Source organism: Opisthocomus hoazin, chromosome Z (assembly GCF_030867145.1).
Source record: "Opisthocomus hoazin isolate bOpiHoa1 chromosome Z, bOpiHoa1.hap1, whole genome shotgun sequence".
NCBI lineage: Eukaryota > Metazoa > Chordata > Aves > Opisthocomiformes > Opisthocomidae > Opisthocomus > Opisthocomus hoazin.
The window spans coordinates 30,066,791-30,083,851 of NC_134454.1; the positions used below are offsets into that span (position 1 = coordinate 30,066,791).

The 17,061-nt window shown below is 38.2% G+C and overlaps 1 protein-coding gene across 7 annotated transcripts in view; it reads right to left on the reverse strand.

Annotated features, from left to right (window-relative positions):
* Positions 1-17,061, reverse strand: part of ZFYVE16 (zinc finger FYVE-type containing 16) — a 32,367-nt gene that overhangs the window by 4,580 nt on the left and 10,726 nt on the right. For 4 of the 7 annotated variants that reach the window (XR_012761962.1, XM_075411671.1, XM_075411672.1 and 1 more), the window contains 14 exons: positions 15,308-15,404; positions 14,622-14,798; positions 13,626-13,777; positions 10,958-11,336; positions 10,333-10,449; positions 10,082-10,237; positions 9,248-9,472; positions 7,415-7,497; positions 5,337-5,441; positions 4,330-4,480; positions 3,112-3,192; positions 2,404-2,566; positions 1,444-1,549; positions 889-1,053 (listed from right to left, as the gene is read on the reverse strand). Coding sequence is in view for 6 of the 7 variants with exons in the window: in XM_075411671.1 (XP_075267786.1) it covers positions 889-1,053; positions 1,444-1,549; positions 2,404-2,566; positions 3,112-3,192; positions 4,330-4,480; positions 5,337-5,441; positions 7,415-7,497; positions 9,248-9,472; positions 10,082-10,237; positions 10,333-10,449; positions 10,958-11,336; positions 13,626-13,777; positions 14,622-14,798; positions 15,308-15,404 (2,157 nt within the window). In the remaining variant the exon portion in view is untranslated. The other 3 variants (XM_075411673.1, XM_075411674.1, XM_075411675.1) reach the window with 3 other exon arrangements.

Genomic DNA, 17,061 nt, shown 5'->3' on the forward strand with positions numbered 1-17,061 from the left:
GAGGAAAACACAATAATGTTGATATTAACATTTTTTGTATTAACAGGACAGTGTAGAAGTGTAGCATCTTGGTAAAAGAGTATTTCAGCTAGCATGAAGTCACAAAATAACATCCAAACACTGGCAACTGGATGGGTTTTGAGGTCAGTCATAACTGATTAGACTTGTCATTGAGAAGCATGCAACATTCTCCCTGGGGTTTACATGGCCACACATCCTCTGCATCACAGACTGTTTCAGTCTGATGTCCAAGAGTGATCTGATTATATCGTAGTATCACAGTTACTATTAATTTCAAAATATACTACTGAAAACTAGATTGTCAGGACTGTATTTCCAGCTTCTCTCAAAAAAGAGAAGGAAGTGTAACGCAGAACACATTCAGAGGCAAAGAACTGAACAGTTCTACAGTTCTGTAATCTTTTGAGGGGCATCACATGCTGGACAGCCTTGCTTTCCCCCTCTTCCATCCTCAGCTGAGCATACCTGTCCTTTTCTGCTGTACAGATTTTGGTGCAAATAACCCTTACTGAACTACATTACGGAGCAAAAACCAGAAGACTAAACAATTCAAGAAAAGCACCAGAAAATTAGCTCTACGATTTTCTAAACTGACTCACCTTGGAGGCAGGTGAGTGCCAGAAACAGTTAGAATTAGGGAAGGACTGATAGCTTACTGCAAGTAGCCGTTACGGAATTTTGGCAGAATAAGGAAACTATTGCTTTCAAGAAAAACTAGTCATTAAGACAGCTTCTTCATGAAATTTCATTCTCAGTCTGGATCTGGGTAGGACAAAAAACTAAAAACATTCAGAAGGAGATCCAAGGTCTTTATAAAGCGATATTTCAGCTGAAATAGGGTGTCTCCAATAAAAGCTGAAAGATTACCATATCTGAGTCAATAGAAACTCTTAGGCCTATCTTATTCATCCCATTATTTTTCAAGGTTTTAAGGTGTGGGCAAAGAGCAGTACTGCAGGCAACAGCAATCTCTTTAGCAAACTGGTGAGGAGCAGGACTGAACAGTTCATGGTCCTTTAGAAAATAGTATACCTGAAATTACAAAAAGGGTAAGGACAGTCAGTAGCCTGGTTATATTACAAAGTAAAGAAAAGAGTAATTCAGTATATCTGTAACACAGAACAGAGCAAGATACAATAGTTGTTTGCTAGCAAAGTATTCTCGTATTTCATCTATTCAATCAAAATAGCTGGGAATATCTCTAGAGAGCTATCAAAGCCAACAAACTTTTAGACTTTTTCAGAGGAGAAAAAACTGAAGTACATAAACTTACCAAGGAGCTACAGAGAACATTCTGCCTACATGTATGGCTACACATCAAATAAGTCAGTTTCTTTAGTTGTATCACTTGGTATGACCACTTTACCACCTACGTATCCTAAAAAGTAGCAAAAAGGCTCAAGAACAATGTAATTTACTAACTTCAGTACACTTCATAACTTTTCCCTCTTCTTCAAAGTCTCTGCCTTGTGATACTTTTTCACTGTGAGTTCCTTCCATTGATTTTCCATCAATCGGGCTTAGAATTCTACGGAAGATAGCAGTATGGTTCATAATTAAAACAACATTTTATGATTTAGGTTGAATAACTTGCATGAAGTAACGTTCACTCATCCTTAAAGGCTATTTAAACTGCTTTACGAGATGTAATACAGGACTTGCACCACGAAAATACAGATGCTACAAAAAGAAACATCCCAAATATGAGAACAAACAACGCTTACTCAATAAAAACTTTATCTTACAAGTTTAAGCAGCTATAAACCATCACAGGTAAACCCACTGTTATCTAACTGGTCGGAGAAGAAAAAGACATTGGTCACAGAAAAAGGTACACCAAGTCAAGACTGTGGCCTGAGAAACAACTTAAGATGAGACAAGTTTTGAATCAGTGATGTAAAATTAAAAGTCTGAAGCTACACAAAGAAGTATTCAAATCACATCAAATACAGATGTCTTACATCTCATTTTGCTTTGTTGAATGCTGGCATTCCAAGTTGTGAATGGCCAAAGGCAGTTCTACCTCATTCCAAGCCCCGGCCAAACAAGCAAGCTTAAAAGCGACTAATTGCATCCTCACACAAACTGATTACCGATTTGACAGAAGTCTTTCGAAGCAAACTTAGGGTTCACACACTTCTCCTGACAACTTCCCAAACAGAGCAAACAGCATTAGTTTTGGTGAACTACAAGCAAAATTGTTCTGTTAGTGACATCTAGAGGACTGCAGGTAGTTTACCATTCTATGCCCTTTCAGGTTTTAATATCAAGTACTTTCTTTCAATCAAAATACCACAGATTAATTTCAAGAAATTAAAGGTGGGTATTTGAAAGCCAGGAACAAGAATTCTCAAAGATATTTTGCTTTGGTAATACATTTACCCTTTGTTTGTATTTTCTTCATTTTCTACCCAGCAAATATCTACATATTCTTTTATGTCTCCTGTATCCGTTTTGCCACAAGTTATTTTAAAGTCCTTCTTGTCTCTTAATGCCTGACGTAGGCTTTCCATCGTTTCTGGTGTTATTTGTACCATCAGTCCATCTAGAAGAAAACCAGTTAAAATTCCAACTTATCTACAGAAAGATTAGCACAGCTTTTTACTAGAATCTTGGCTTCAATTCTAGTGGGAACAATCTTCTCCTACAGCTTGTTAATAAACACATACCAGGTGGACTCCATCCCCCAGTTACAGCATTAAACATTACATGAAAGAGGAAGTAATGAAAGCTTTTCTTGTCAACAGAAATAAGACTAAAAGATCAATCTTAGACTAATTTTAGAAGTTTTATGCACTTATGTGTCAATATATGTATTTCATCAATACAGCAACAAAAATAGTTCCAGGTATAGGCAGCCGTAACGGAAAGATATGCACTGAGTAAACCAAAGAGTTAAAACTTAGTATGTTTTAAAACAAGTAGGTAAACCAGCATGTAAATTTTATACACCATTTGTTTGCAGTAGGTTTTTTACAAAGTTAAAAACCCTGAAAAGTATAGCTCACTGAGAAATAAAAATCTTGCACAGGACTGCTGCCTTTTTTTTTAGTTCTCTTAAGAACAAAACACTTAGGACAAAATTCTTACCTTCAACTATACTGGATTTAGCTAAAAATCCTGAAGATGTTTTTAAGGCTCCATTAAACACCACAAAACTTGCACCTGTAACTAGAGGAAGTAGGAACAAAGTGAGTACTACTTCAAATCACTCAAGTTTGTCATTACTAACATTTACCCTACATTCCCTTTTAAAAAAGGAGGCAAAAAAAGGTACTACCATACTGAAAGCGCTAACAGAAATCCCTTACTGACAGGATGGTATGATATATACCTCTCTAAAGAGAGAGGGTTTTTTAAAATCAGACCTTCGCAAAAGAGACCAGCTTTGTTAACCTATTTTCTGAGTGCATACAGTATCCTTTTAAGACTCAGGCAGCAAGCCAACACAGGCAAGGCAAAAAAACTCCACATGCAAAGAGGAGACATAGTTGAACAACCAGTGGTGTGCAGTTGTTTTTTTCTTTTAGAACAGACATGCCACTCAACTTTTAAATTTAATTTATTTACAGAAGGTACTCCTGACATTTAGTACTAAAAGCAACTGAAAGAAAAGATGACATAAGTGAATTTCCATGCTACAAACTTTTGCATAAATTTGTTAGTTACACACAGTGCTTCCAACAAAAACATGCTAAGTAACTAGGGTTAATGAAGCACAGAACAACAATCAAGTTGAAATCGAGATTGCAAGAGTAGAGCCCTATCAATCTGGAATTCCCCCCCAGGTAACGGGCCTTGTTGAAAAGCATGACTCATCAGCCCAGACACGCTGCCATGCTGCACAGGGTATTACTTTCAGAACCTAAATGGCACCCCTGCACTCTTCTCCACGCAGGTGGTTGTATCAGATTGCTAGGTGTTAGTACAGAGGTATTCACTGTTACCACATTTCCATACACTCACTTATTACGACTATTTGTTTATATATGTAAATGTATCACCCAATTCACACTAATTATTAATTTAGATTTTGAAATATGTGAAGAATCTAATGTCTGAAAATGTAAGCTGAATTAATAAAATTCTGGAAACACAGAGGAAGAAACATTTGTAAAAGGTACCTAGGTGACAATACAAACCAGCAACATTTTATTTTGCATTTAAATTACTTTGCTGCTTGAACACTGAACTTTTTGTCTCAACAACCTACTGGGAACATGTATCTTCCTTGCAGTCTAAAAGTGAACTCATATTTCTGCTCTAGAAATGCAGGTTTTCCTCCACAAGCCAAACTAGACAGCTTACCCTTCCTAGGATGTCCAGTAGCACTGATTGCTTGCGTGTGATAGAGGCCGTGCTTGTTCTGCATGCACACTAAGTGAGAATCAGCTTCAGTATTAAAACTTGCTCCAATACTAATCACGTGCTCATTAGAAGAATTTATGACCTTCATTACCTGTCAATACAAAATTTGTCATTAAACTGGCAGATCTCATTATGCAGTACTCCTTTTAAATATAAGGCATTAGAAAAATTCAGCTCTAAAAACAAATCCCAAGAATTATTCATTTAGTCAATTCCAGAGAATTTGAGCAACACAGTTCACCATGACTATCTGAAGGAACACAAAACATGTTGAAAAAATACTACTTCAGCAGAGCCGGATGAGTAAATCCAAGTACCTCTGGATAATGCAGAACAGAGTTGTAGCGAGCTGTTTGTTGATCTTAAGGCTAGAATATGCATTAAGCCTCACACAGTTAGCAAAAAACCCTGAACAGTAAAAGCTGAAGTAAACAAATCATAATAAAAACTACACTACCAAGGACGACTATCTCAGTTTTAGGCAAAACACCACCATCAAGAAATGTGTAAGAGACAATCCTTGCAAATACATGCTAAAAGATTTTGAAGAAACTGCTGATTTTTCAAGCATTGAATACTTATCTTAAAGCTCAGTTTTTCACTCATCAGTATCCACCTTCCAACATACCCAGGAAGAAGTAAACACGCGTTCAGGTAATTTCATGCCCTCACCCTCCGCCATCACATTTGTATCAGCTTAAAGTTCAAGAAGTCTACTGCACAGCAAATAGCAAAATAATATAGAGAGCTGCTATCAAGTGGAGAATTCACTTGCAGAACTGCCTGGGAACTGATTATAGAACAAAAACATTACAATCCTTAGAAAAAAGGGAGGAGAGGGTGGTTCTTAAAGAGCTCATGTTAAAGACATGACCAGTAAGTATCATGTGAAAAATAAAGACTAACGCAGTTTGGATTAGAAAGCTAATCAAGATGGTTTTACTCACCTCATTATACTTCCTTAGGGGTATTTTAATACAGCTTCTACCCATTTCCACATGAACAAACAGGTTGTCTATGGTATGCAAAGTATACTGATAATTTCTAAGGTCCTATATCAGACAAAGTTTTTATGTTAGCAGACAAGTAAGTATAACTTCCTTAACTTTTGTAATAATTAATATAAAGTACCTTACATATCTCTTCAAGACTTCAGAGAGTAAGGACATTCAGGGTTGCTAAAGACTTAGTGGTAACTTTTTTCCTACTGTGATGTGTGTGAAGGGTACTGTAGTGAATATACTAAAAAATCTACAGTACTGACAAGGTAGCTCTAACTATTTACCAGTGGGTTGTTTAGACTACAGCTACTTTATGCACATTAGGATCTTACAGTGTTTTAGATAACAAAAATACTTCAGCACCCTCCCTCTCTGATAGAAAAGTCAAGCATGCAAGCCACCATCCAGAGCAGTTTGTTTCCAGGCTCACACCCTTTCCCCCACAGCTCTAACTTCTTGAGCCATGACTTCCATACTCCACTGTTTCTCATACCTTCCTCTGACAGAAGTTACCATCCATCATCTCAGCCATGTCTGCAAAATTTTCCTATTGTGTTTTGTTCCACAACAACAACACTAAGCGTAAAACAGTCTCACTTGCCTTTACTAACTCAGCTGAAGAAAGGTTAGAAAAGGCTTTTGTCACCAGTTGAGCCAGCTAATCAGTATCTTCCTCAATCAGCACAGCTGTAGCAAGAAGGGTATTTATGAACACTTCTCATTGCATTGGAAGTTTCAAATGAACTGGCATTGTTTTAGCAATATTAAGGACATACATCACAGATGCCATTTGCTTTCATCATTTACCACTACTTCAGTCACTTGTGTGGTACTAGATTTTGTATGACCTTCAACTTAAGAACTGCACTACGAGTAGTTAAAAATGTAACATCAAGACAATATTTTGCAGTCATCTTACAACGATTAAAACTCCTGCTGCATGAAAACACGTAGTCCTGCCAAGGAGCAGGCATTCCCACTGCCTGCTTCAAGCTGACACTACAAACACAGCTATGAAGGAGAATCAGACTAACTCTAATCCACCTGAAAATAAACACCATAGAAGCCCCCTTCATGAGCAGCACAATATCAAGATTTCTCAAAGTCTGAAGATGCAATTTCACACTGGTATCAGCACTTCATCCATCAGGCTGGCTCATGGAATTAAAATGTAAGATTCCTCCATTCAGAAAAAAAACCCACTATTTTTCAGATTGTGCAACTCCTCTGATTGGTTTCTTATGTAATGGCATGGACATCAACAGTGGCAGAAAGGAAAGAGGGGCCAAAAACTGTGGTTTCATCTCAGCTGTAATGGTCTCTGGACTCTTCAGACAGAATTTAGTGATCACCTAAATAATACATGCAATTCTCTCTACAATTTTACTGCACTTCTCATCACAGCACTAAGAGTCAGTTCTATCTAAGCATTACAAGAAGATTACTGGTCAGGAATGCATGCTTACTGAAGTTTAAACAGTGGAGTTAACAGAGGAAAAACTTCCTCAAGGAATGGCATAAATTCTAGACTTGACTTACTCTGATGATTTTGCCAAGTTCCTCTCGTAAGACAGGCAGACTGGTTACTCGTGGTAAGGTCACGTTTGTGCAACAGAGCAATTACCGTTACAGTTAGACCACAGCATCTGCATGTCAACTCTTCAGGTTCAAAAAATGTCAGATTTAAGACTAGAATTCTTGCATCACACCAATGCTTGGAAGAGAAAAATGCAACTGAACAATGATCGCCACCAGCTTCCACGTAAATGTCAACATTCTTCTCACTCATTTAGAGCCATTTCTTACTACCAGAATTGATGCATAACAATAAAAAATGAAAAAAACCAGCCTTCCTAACTCACATATAAATACTTTTTGGTAATAAAGTTTCAATTCAGATATGAAGAACAAAAACACTAGCCCTTTGTCAAAAATAACTCTGCTTTCAAGAATCAACAGTTTTGCAGATATTTTACACAATCGAAATTACAACAGGAAAGGAAGACAATAAAACATTTACTCACAACAAGCAGATTCATAATTGTGTGTCCTATCTCTCCAAAGAGTGGCTTCCGGTGCCTGAAACTTACTACAGGAGTTGGATATGCTAGGGTGGGAGAAAAAGAAGTCAGTCACATTTTACTTATCAGCAACTGTAAGACATGCTAATCTAAGTATTTATTTATATTTTCAACTATAGCCTATGTTTCTTAATCTTGTTATCTGACCAGGTGAATGAACTAGAGCCCCTGTCTGACTCTGTCACGGACTGTCCTTCAGCCCACTGCATGGTTTCCCCACCCACAGTTAAATCCTACTGCAATGGCATTGCATGGAGTCACTCTCCTAGCAGCAGTAATTCTGTGGCAGAGACTTGCTGCTGCTTTCAAGTGTTTTGTCAGCTATGTTTCTTGCAACAGGTGATCTCGACAGAAACATCCTGGGTTCAGCCTCTGGGTCACCAACTGCAGGAGGGGTTGCAAGGCTTATTAGTTGCTTGAATATCATACAGGTTAACATCTGCTTCTAAGTTAATGCTGTAATACAAAGTGAAGTACCACTTCTTATTGATAAGCAAAAATAGAGTGAATGAGGATGCTCATACATGCTTTAAAGTCCCACGGCTGCAATGGGAAACACACGCAGATGGCAATTACAGAAGGCAATGAGACACAGGAGACCGCACCATTAAGCCATTTGAAAACAAGTAGCATAGCAAAGTCAGGACCGTGAGGTCAAAGATAGAAAATTGGTTAAAAAAAAAGACAGGAAGTTTGGTGAGAGAAAGAAGAATGATGAAGCTACCACCCTCGTCAACACTCAGAAGCGTGGCCAGCAGAAATCTGCTGCTGACTCAAGAAATACAAAAACTAGTGAGTGATACGTATTTAGGTACTTGCAGCTTCTAGAATGATAGGCTTATTTATCAAAATGCACTCAGGTCAGGAAAGTTGTGTGTAATACATTTCTGAAATCCACTCCACTTAAGCAACTGCTGCATGCAGCACCTTATCTGAACTGCTCTCTAAGGGTCCTGTTCCCATAAGCAGCAATGCAACAGGAAACACAACAGTACCTGTATCACTAAATTAGCTGGCTGCATTATTCAAGCAAGTACACAAGCAACTCTAGAAGGCATTTAGGACAGTATTGACTTTCAGGTCTTCCTCTAGCTAGCTTTATCTGTCCAAGTCAATGTGAATCCACGTAAACACTTTCCTTTGGTGAGCCTGGAGAAGAGTCCATGTAAATCTTGTTGACAGAGCAGAAAGTGCTCAGATCGGCCTGCAACAGACTGTGGAAGGTGATTTCCACATGGAGGTTGTGTCACCGCACAACCTGTGGTGGTTCACATTTACATGCTTTCCACCCACCTCACTTTGAAAGAATGCCTCCTGCATTTTTACAGGCCTAGAGATCTCCTATGTATTAATCATAAACTTATAAGTATCTTTATCCACTCTGTGAAGCAGTCATATTTTGCAATATACTCAATTTCAGGACTTTAATTCAAAAAACCCAATCTGACAAGAGTTGAAAATTGGGCTTGTGAACTTCCCTTCAAACCTTTCTCTTATGACAAAGGTCAGACATTTTGATAGTGTACTATTGTTAAGTTTTGGTTTCTCAGCTTTCTCATCAGCCAAGGGGAGAAAAGACAATAATTAAGGGAGTCTAGCAGAACAATGTAAATTTGTAAGTGTCTCAACACGTGGCTTACCACGTATGAAACTGAAGTCTTACACAAGTGTAATATAAAACACTACAAAGATTATTTTAAATACTTTGTCTAAAAAACTTGTATTTTCTAAACGGAATTTTACATTTACACAGCTATTTAAAGTGTTAAAACTTACCCCCATATTCTGCTCCCAGTCTCAACATTAAACGGATTGGAAAAACTTTTGCCCAGGGTATTTCCAGTTTATGGATAAGAATACCACAAAGAAAGGGGTTATCTGGTAGAAAATGATCATCAAGTTCCTGAACAGTTGGTGAAACAAACAGGAATCCTCCATGCTCTTTGCTACCGAGGAAGTTTTCAGTAAAAGTAAGGTTTTCCATGTTTCTTATTAACTTTCCTGTAGAAAGAGGGACAGAGTCTTTCCACATCTGGAGAAGTAATACATTAGTGTCAAGAAAACTACTCTAACCAGTGTCTGCTACAGACTTGTAAGCCATACAGTGCATCTCACATCTGCCTGAAAGTCTGACAGACATCTAAACCCACACACTAAGTGCTCTGTATTTATTAACCAAATGAACCTGAATATGAAACTACATTTTTCCAAATACCAAACCTCTAAAACGTACAATGTTCTGGCACACACCTCTTGATGAACTTCGATTAACAGATCTCAAATATTTATATACATAAGAGTATTGTACTTATACAAATAAGGTTCCAGGTGTCCTAAACCATACTGAGGGATTTACACCCAGAATCTCCAACACACTATGACTAAATAACAGCAAAACCCCTGCAAACAGGATATTTACGGAAGTACATGAAATAAAAGCTTTATTTTTTTTTGTTCCTGTTGTTTATTTGGAACCCAAGGCTAACACTGCAAGGTTTTTCAAAAGAATCATTCAGTACCTACAAATATGTCAAAAAAAAATATGGATCAACTTCCAGCTTCAAAGATCAGCAAGAATAAAGTGAAAAGTTAGACTTTAAAATTACATACCTTTCACTGCATCCTTATAGATGTCAATAAATAATCTGAATATTTCACTAGGAAAAATCTCTTCATCTGGCAAACACTGCAAGAGAATAATAATTTCTGCCTGACCCAAACCATGTAGTCCATTTGTTGAGAAGTACCAGCACTTTTCTGAAGAATCTTTAATTAAAAACATAGATACAACAGTAATGATGGTCAGCAAAACATCAGAAAAAAAGCTGGACTTAATGGAAAAGAAAATGCGCGTTACTTACATGTTATTAGCTTGACATTTATAAGCAAGTTTGCATTTAGGATAAAAGTTAATGGATTAGGTTCCACACGAAGCAAGGTGATCTGTTGCCGAGATGGATGTTCTTCCACTAGAGGATCTAAATAAATTAACACCTGATTTAGTTCAACATTTCGGTCAACTACCTAAAACAAGAATTACAGATCATAGCACGTGAAAGACTGTCCCATCCTCCTAAGAGGACGGTAATCATTCTCAGACTTAGAATAGCTACAGATTAAACAATTAATGGCTTACCGTACGATTCAAGGAACATATACAAATAAAGCAGTAACTTGTAACAAAGGTGCAAAGTAGGGCTACCATTCATTTCGTAATTACTGACGAATTGTATATGCTGTCTCCTCACCCATATACTGGTACTGTTAGTTAACGTCAGTGAGCACATTCACTGTAATGCATTTAAGTGATGAAGTACTCATAACATACTGATCTTGTTAATAACACATGCTCAGTTATCCAACACTCCAATGTGCAGCAAATAAATGAGATTAGCATCATATTAAAATATAAGTCTATACACATAAGCTCATATTCAGAAATCTTGCACCTAATGATTAAATATTAACATTGTTCTCAAATTTTACCTTTTCCTTTTTCACCCATTGTAAGCAAAACTGGAGGCAGTTTATCACTATCAGGAACAAGGCTGATCTCTTTATGAACACAGTTTTCAACACCACATAGCGCTCTGTAACTTGAAGGACTAACAGGCATATCACTTGTAGTCCGACGAACTGAACTGGAATTAGTCTTCTCAGCTTCTGCAGCAGGAGAACACTCTTTAATTTCTAGAGTTACAGGTTTATAACTATATATCATCTCACTCTGGCCTGGAAGAGCCTGCTGTGCATCATCTGAAGAAACAGAAAGACAGAATTCCTCCATTCTTGTAATGATATCCATTTCTTCCTTAGGTTTTGAATGTACATCAGTTAACAAGCCAGCATCTTCTGGGTTTGCAGCCTACAAAGAAGGAAAAAGTATCCACGCTCTTGTCTCACAACAAGCTAAAATTTCATTACTAGCATTCTAGAAGCAAAAAGACAAATCAAGCACAAATACTGAGAATGCATTTCCTCTAAACAAGACCAACACCAAATCTCTCCTGGATCTTGCCTTTTTTTTTTGTCTTTACAAGTTACATTAGTCTCTATTTTAGGTGAAGACACATCATTAATTTGTTCTGTAACACAAAACTTGCGTCAGAGCGTGGCACATTAGTCGTTCTAGCATACAACAGTCAGATGTAACACAATCAACAATAAACCAAGTATCCCTCCAGAAATCTGTTTAGCATTACCATTTCCCCACTTAGCCATATTGAACATTGTCACCGTTGCAATTCGCCATCATTAGGATCCGCAATTCAGTCCTGCAAGAGTATTTCTATTTCTACACTATGCACTAACAGCTGAGTCTAGCATTTTAGTCTGATGCATTTCTAGTTTGGAGCCAAACTCATGCTGCTCCCCCAGCAAAATGAATATGAGAAGCTATGAGCAGAGGCACATTAGGATAGGAGTTGTCATGAAAAAACCCAAATCAAGAGGTGTGCTATCATCTTTCCAGTATGTTAGACTTGCATACTATCTCAGTAGGAAGACTTTGCACTGCAACAAGAAAAAACAATTCCATGCTTTCCCTGTAATAGTTCTCTTAGTATGCCATCAGCTTCCAGCAAATCCTGTTTAGAGAATACACGTCAGAAAAATTAAAAAAAGACACCAAACCCCAAAATAACAACCCACAAACACACAGACAAAAACATGATTAGATCTGTCTCTAACAGACTTCTTTCCCACGAATTTGATGCTGGTGCTTCATATCACTTTATACTTTTAATCCTCACAGCATCCTGTGGCAGCACGTTCAGGATTACGTGTTACCTAGTAAATTACGTCCTTTGCTTTAGAGCCGCATCATGGTGGCTTTGTTTGAGCTTCTGAGGTGCACACAAGAACCATCAACTAATTGTTTCCTACTCATTTTGTCCATGCTGCTTTTCATTTCAGACATTGCTCATCTGCTGCAAATGAAAATATCCTACTCTTTCCCCAAAATGGAAGACAGGCTACACCTTTTGATAACCTCAACTTCAATGGAGTCCTATCTTGTTCAAATGAAGTCACATTTACTATTACCTACTCTTTATGAATTAAGGCTGATTTACATGATATACACCTGGTAAGTGTACAGATCCTCCATACACACAGAATGATGATCTGGTCTGTGGAAAACCATATAATTTGAGACAGAACAGCACTGTCTCATGACCCTGAAGGATCAGCACATCCTGTGCCTCCTTTCTCTGTTCTCAGGAGATAGGCTGTGTTCACACATCCACCTGCAAAAGATCCTGGAAAACAGCAACTGTGAACTGGCATTCGCAAAGCCGCGAATCCAAAGCTGACTGGCTCTAGTAACTACTGTATTAGTATATAAGGTATTCACTTGAGCAATAAAAGGATTCTGATCGAGCACAACATTGGGGTCCATAAAGTCATTCACCACACTGGTCTGTTCATCAGCTTTACGAATTTGTTTTAAAAACTCTTGAACACTCTTAGAATTTGAATTTATGTTATAACTCGAGACAGTGCTTCAGAGCTGTTTTATTTTAACAAGGCTCCAGCTGAAGAATCTCTCAAAATCCTTCCACAGGAAACTTCTACCACTTCCTTTGACTTTTCTTGTCAAGTGCAACTAGTTCAACACCATGAGTATGAGCTGCTATAAACAAGCCAACCCCCTTTCTCAGTTCAATACCAGTTCATATTAGAAGTAATATGTAGATTTTGCTGCACCCTTAATATAGTATTCTAGGGCATTAAGCACCTCTGGTTAGTCTAATCCAACAGGCAAACTGTAGCAAGCCACCCGACAAAAAAACCACAAGTTTCTACTATAGGCATGTTGTTAATGACAGGTTTCAGAACTATGGCTGAGTCTACCTTCATAAAAGTAGTTAATCAAACACTGTGTAGAAAAAACCTTGGTTTGGAAGATTTCCTGCCATAGCTTTTTTAAAGCTCACATACACTTCAAACGAAACATGGTTTCCTTTGAAGTATGGTCTACATTTTCAGTTCAAGAACTTTACAGTCACCTCCCAAAAAAATAATCAAGTACTGGCTCAGATTCCAAAAGCTGTGAAGCAAAAGTCCTGTTAGGGTATGTAAGTGGCTCCATCAATAGCAGCAAAGGTATTTCAAGAGGTAATTCATGCACCTACACACACTTCTTAATTCATACCATATGCATCTCTGGCAAGTCAGACTTTACTGGACTTAAGTCCTGTGACAATCTCTTTGCTCCAGATGAAAGTTTTGTTGTGTCTGCCACTTCACCATTCGGCAAAATCCCATCTGCAAACCAAACTCTCCTCTGTTCTTTGGGGCACAGCCCTAGGACAAGTTAAGAAAACAACACTGACTTAATATTACTGTTCTAATATTATTGTTCTAATAGCTGAAAGGGATAAAAATTAATCCCCTTTCCCCCCCAGATACACAGAGAATCTGTTTATTGGAACCAAGCACAGGTAAACAGCTTGCCATCAGCCAGTCTACAGTCAGGCAAATACATGCAAAAAAAACATTCTCATACTCGCAGAGGAAGCTGCCATGCTGTAGTTCAATTTATCAATTCCTGTACAAGGAACACTACTTCCTCAATCATTCCTCCATAGTAAGATAAGAAAGAACTGCGTATCACAACTAAAAGATGAAATACACTCTAAAAAAAAGTTAGCTTACCACTTCGTTTCAAAATTTTTCATTGAAGAAGGTCAGATGTTTAATAAAAGTGGAACAAAGACACTGCTTAGCCACTAATCATTTCTATTTATACAGAAAATAAACCCCTAGTGCTCCCCATCAAATTTTCCCTAAACAACTATTTTTTGTTTTTAGCCTAAGACTGGCAGTCACAACACAAGCCTGAGATCTCCCAATCTATACAAAAACGATGAAATTAACACCTACACAAAAAAATACAATATAAACAGAGAGGACTGAAAAAAGTAACACCCACATTTCATAAACAGAGACATAAGACACACTTGGTCAAGCTCATACATGGCATCAAAACTGGGAACTAGAAGTAACTAAGCAGCATCCCAGTTCACACAGTTTCCATTTCCCACACAAAAAAAAATCACTATACCAAGTATGTATCCATGATGCGATAAACAACTCTTTCCAAAGCAATCCTGAAAGTGTTACATATATTATACTATATTTAGCATACCTTCAATACCAGGCTGTTTAAGTACTGAGACAGGTAACAATGCAGAAGGTGAAGGAGAGCTAGCACCACCAGGTATATGGGCTTCCTCCAAAGGTGGAACAGCAGAAAAATACTCAGAGGAGATACTGGAACTGGGGACAGGACCAGTAGGACTCATCATCCTTTCAAATGCCTGCGCTAAAAAGATGTGGTTAATTTTTCTCCTGATGTTTCCATAAGCATCCATGCTCAGATTTCAGTTAAGAAAAGGTTACCTTACAATTCAATTACTGTAGTACTGTTCAGTGACTTGTAAAAATATCAGGACACAAAACTATGTGAAGTGGGCAAATAACATGCGAGAACAAGCAGGGGTATGGCCTTTAAACACACAGAAGGCTACTGTGGAAGGAGGATGTCTATTGCTGGACTCCTGCCACAGATGACCCAATAGCATAGCTTTTGTATTTGGTCCTACTGAGTTCAAACCTACTTTTTTATAAGACAAAAAATAACCAGTTTGCTACTCAAAATTCAAAGAACCGAAATTCAACTAAGAGATACAATTATTTTCTTCCTCCTTCCACGTCAGAAATAGGAAAACATACACCAATTAAAGCAGTGAAGCTCCCTAAAAACAGCAAAGGTCTAACAGATGCTGTACCTGTTCTTCAATGATTACTGCAATTACTCAAAAAACTTTTTACCTTTATTAATATCATCATAACAGCGAGTACAGACTCTTGCTTCCTTCTCCATGTATCGTAGTTTGCATTTTCGTTTGCAACAGCCACCACAAAAAACCTGAACCAGAAAAAGATTTAATTAAAAATTAGAGACAAAAATGCCAGTACTTCCTGACTTAAGTTTCAATTATTATTTCTTTCTTTTACTGAAATAGATTGCATTATACAAAGCATGCACACACATTTTTGGAAGTAGGGAAGAAAAGGAGTTTAGAAAACACTTCTGTTTGGGGAGAAGGGGAAGCACTAGACTAAAAACGCTTTTACTAAAAACGCTTTTACTGCGTCCAGCTCTGGAGCCCTCAGCACAGGACAGACCTGGAGCTGTGGGAGCGGGGCCAGAGGAGGCCCCAGCAATGATCCGAGGGCTGGAACCCCTCTGCTGTGAGGAAAGGCTGAGAGAGCTGGGGCTGTTCAGCCTGGAGAAGAGAAGGCTCCAAGGTTACCTTATTGCGACCTTTCAGTACTTAAAGTGAGCTTGTAAGATAGATGGGGAGAGACTTTCTACGAGGGCTTGTAGTGACAAAACAAGGGGCAACAGTTATAAACTGAAAGAGGGTAGATTTCAATTGGATAGAAGGAAGACATTTTTTACAATGGAAGAGGCTGCCTAGAGAAGCTGTGGATGGCCCAGCATTTGAAGTGTTCAGGGTCAAGTTGGACAGTGCTCTGAGCAGCCTGACCACCTGGTGAGAGATGTCCCTGCCCACAGCAGGAAGGTTGGACTAAACGATTTTTAAAAGGTCCCTTCCAACTCAAATCATTCTAAGCTGCTATGATTAAGAATCTCAAAACCTCCACAATTTGGGCCAAACTACAAACTCTCACCAGTCTGCTTTTGATCAGGGCTTCTTCCCATCCTGTTCCCCAGAACTGCATCACAACCTATCCATACCATAAGCTTTTGAAATTTGACAGGTATTTCTGTTGGACCAAAGCAATCCTTAGATGTCTACAAACCACCCACCCACCCACGGCCAGGAACACCCACATGACACAGCTAAGCACTCAGCTCTTGCCAATACTCTCTCAGATCCAGCTACAAAACAGAGCAGCACCTAAAGTTTCTTGCTGTGAGTGGATCTAATCACATGAGGCCAGGGGTCCACAAAATAGCTAAAACTGAATTATAAAAAAAAGTATTTTAACATCACAGCTGGAAACAGCTTGTACTCAACTGCACAGTAATTAGAAAACTCTTCCAAGAAATACACTTGTTTGATTCTAAATCCTCTGCAGCCTAATATTCAAGCCTGTATCTTAATCTCTCATGAAGAAACCTTCAGGAAAAAAAACCCACAATACATACACAAAGAACGGCAATAGGGAGGACACAAGTGATATTATACTAAAATTCTTATCTGGAGTGACGAAAAGAATTCCAGGCTGCACCACCTATTCCCAAATTCACTCCTACCTCTGTTGATTCTGTAAGTATTTTACATTAAACAGTGCTAAGAACAAGGACCGAACCCCAGAATTGGGTTAGATTTGCTTTACTGATTTAGCATTATCTCTGATGATAACTACTGCAATTTGCCACTAGGATTCAGGTAATGGTTATAATGATCTAGTCTCATACCAGCAAATAGCCATTCCTTATCCACTGACCTTGCAGCACTGTACGCTGCACCAAGTCTCTCCATAACAAATGTTATCATTTTGTCATGAAATTCCAAGCTGCTTCTTCTACCTCAGGGCCAACTATCTAAGCC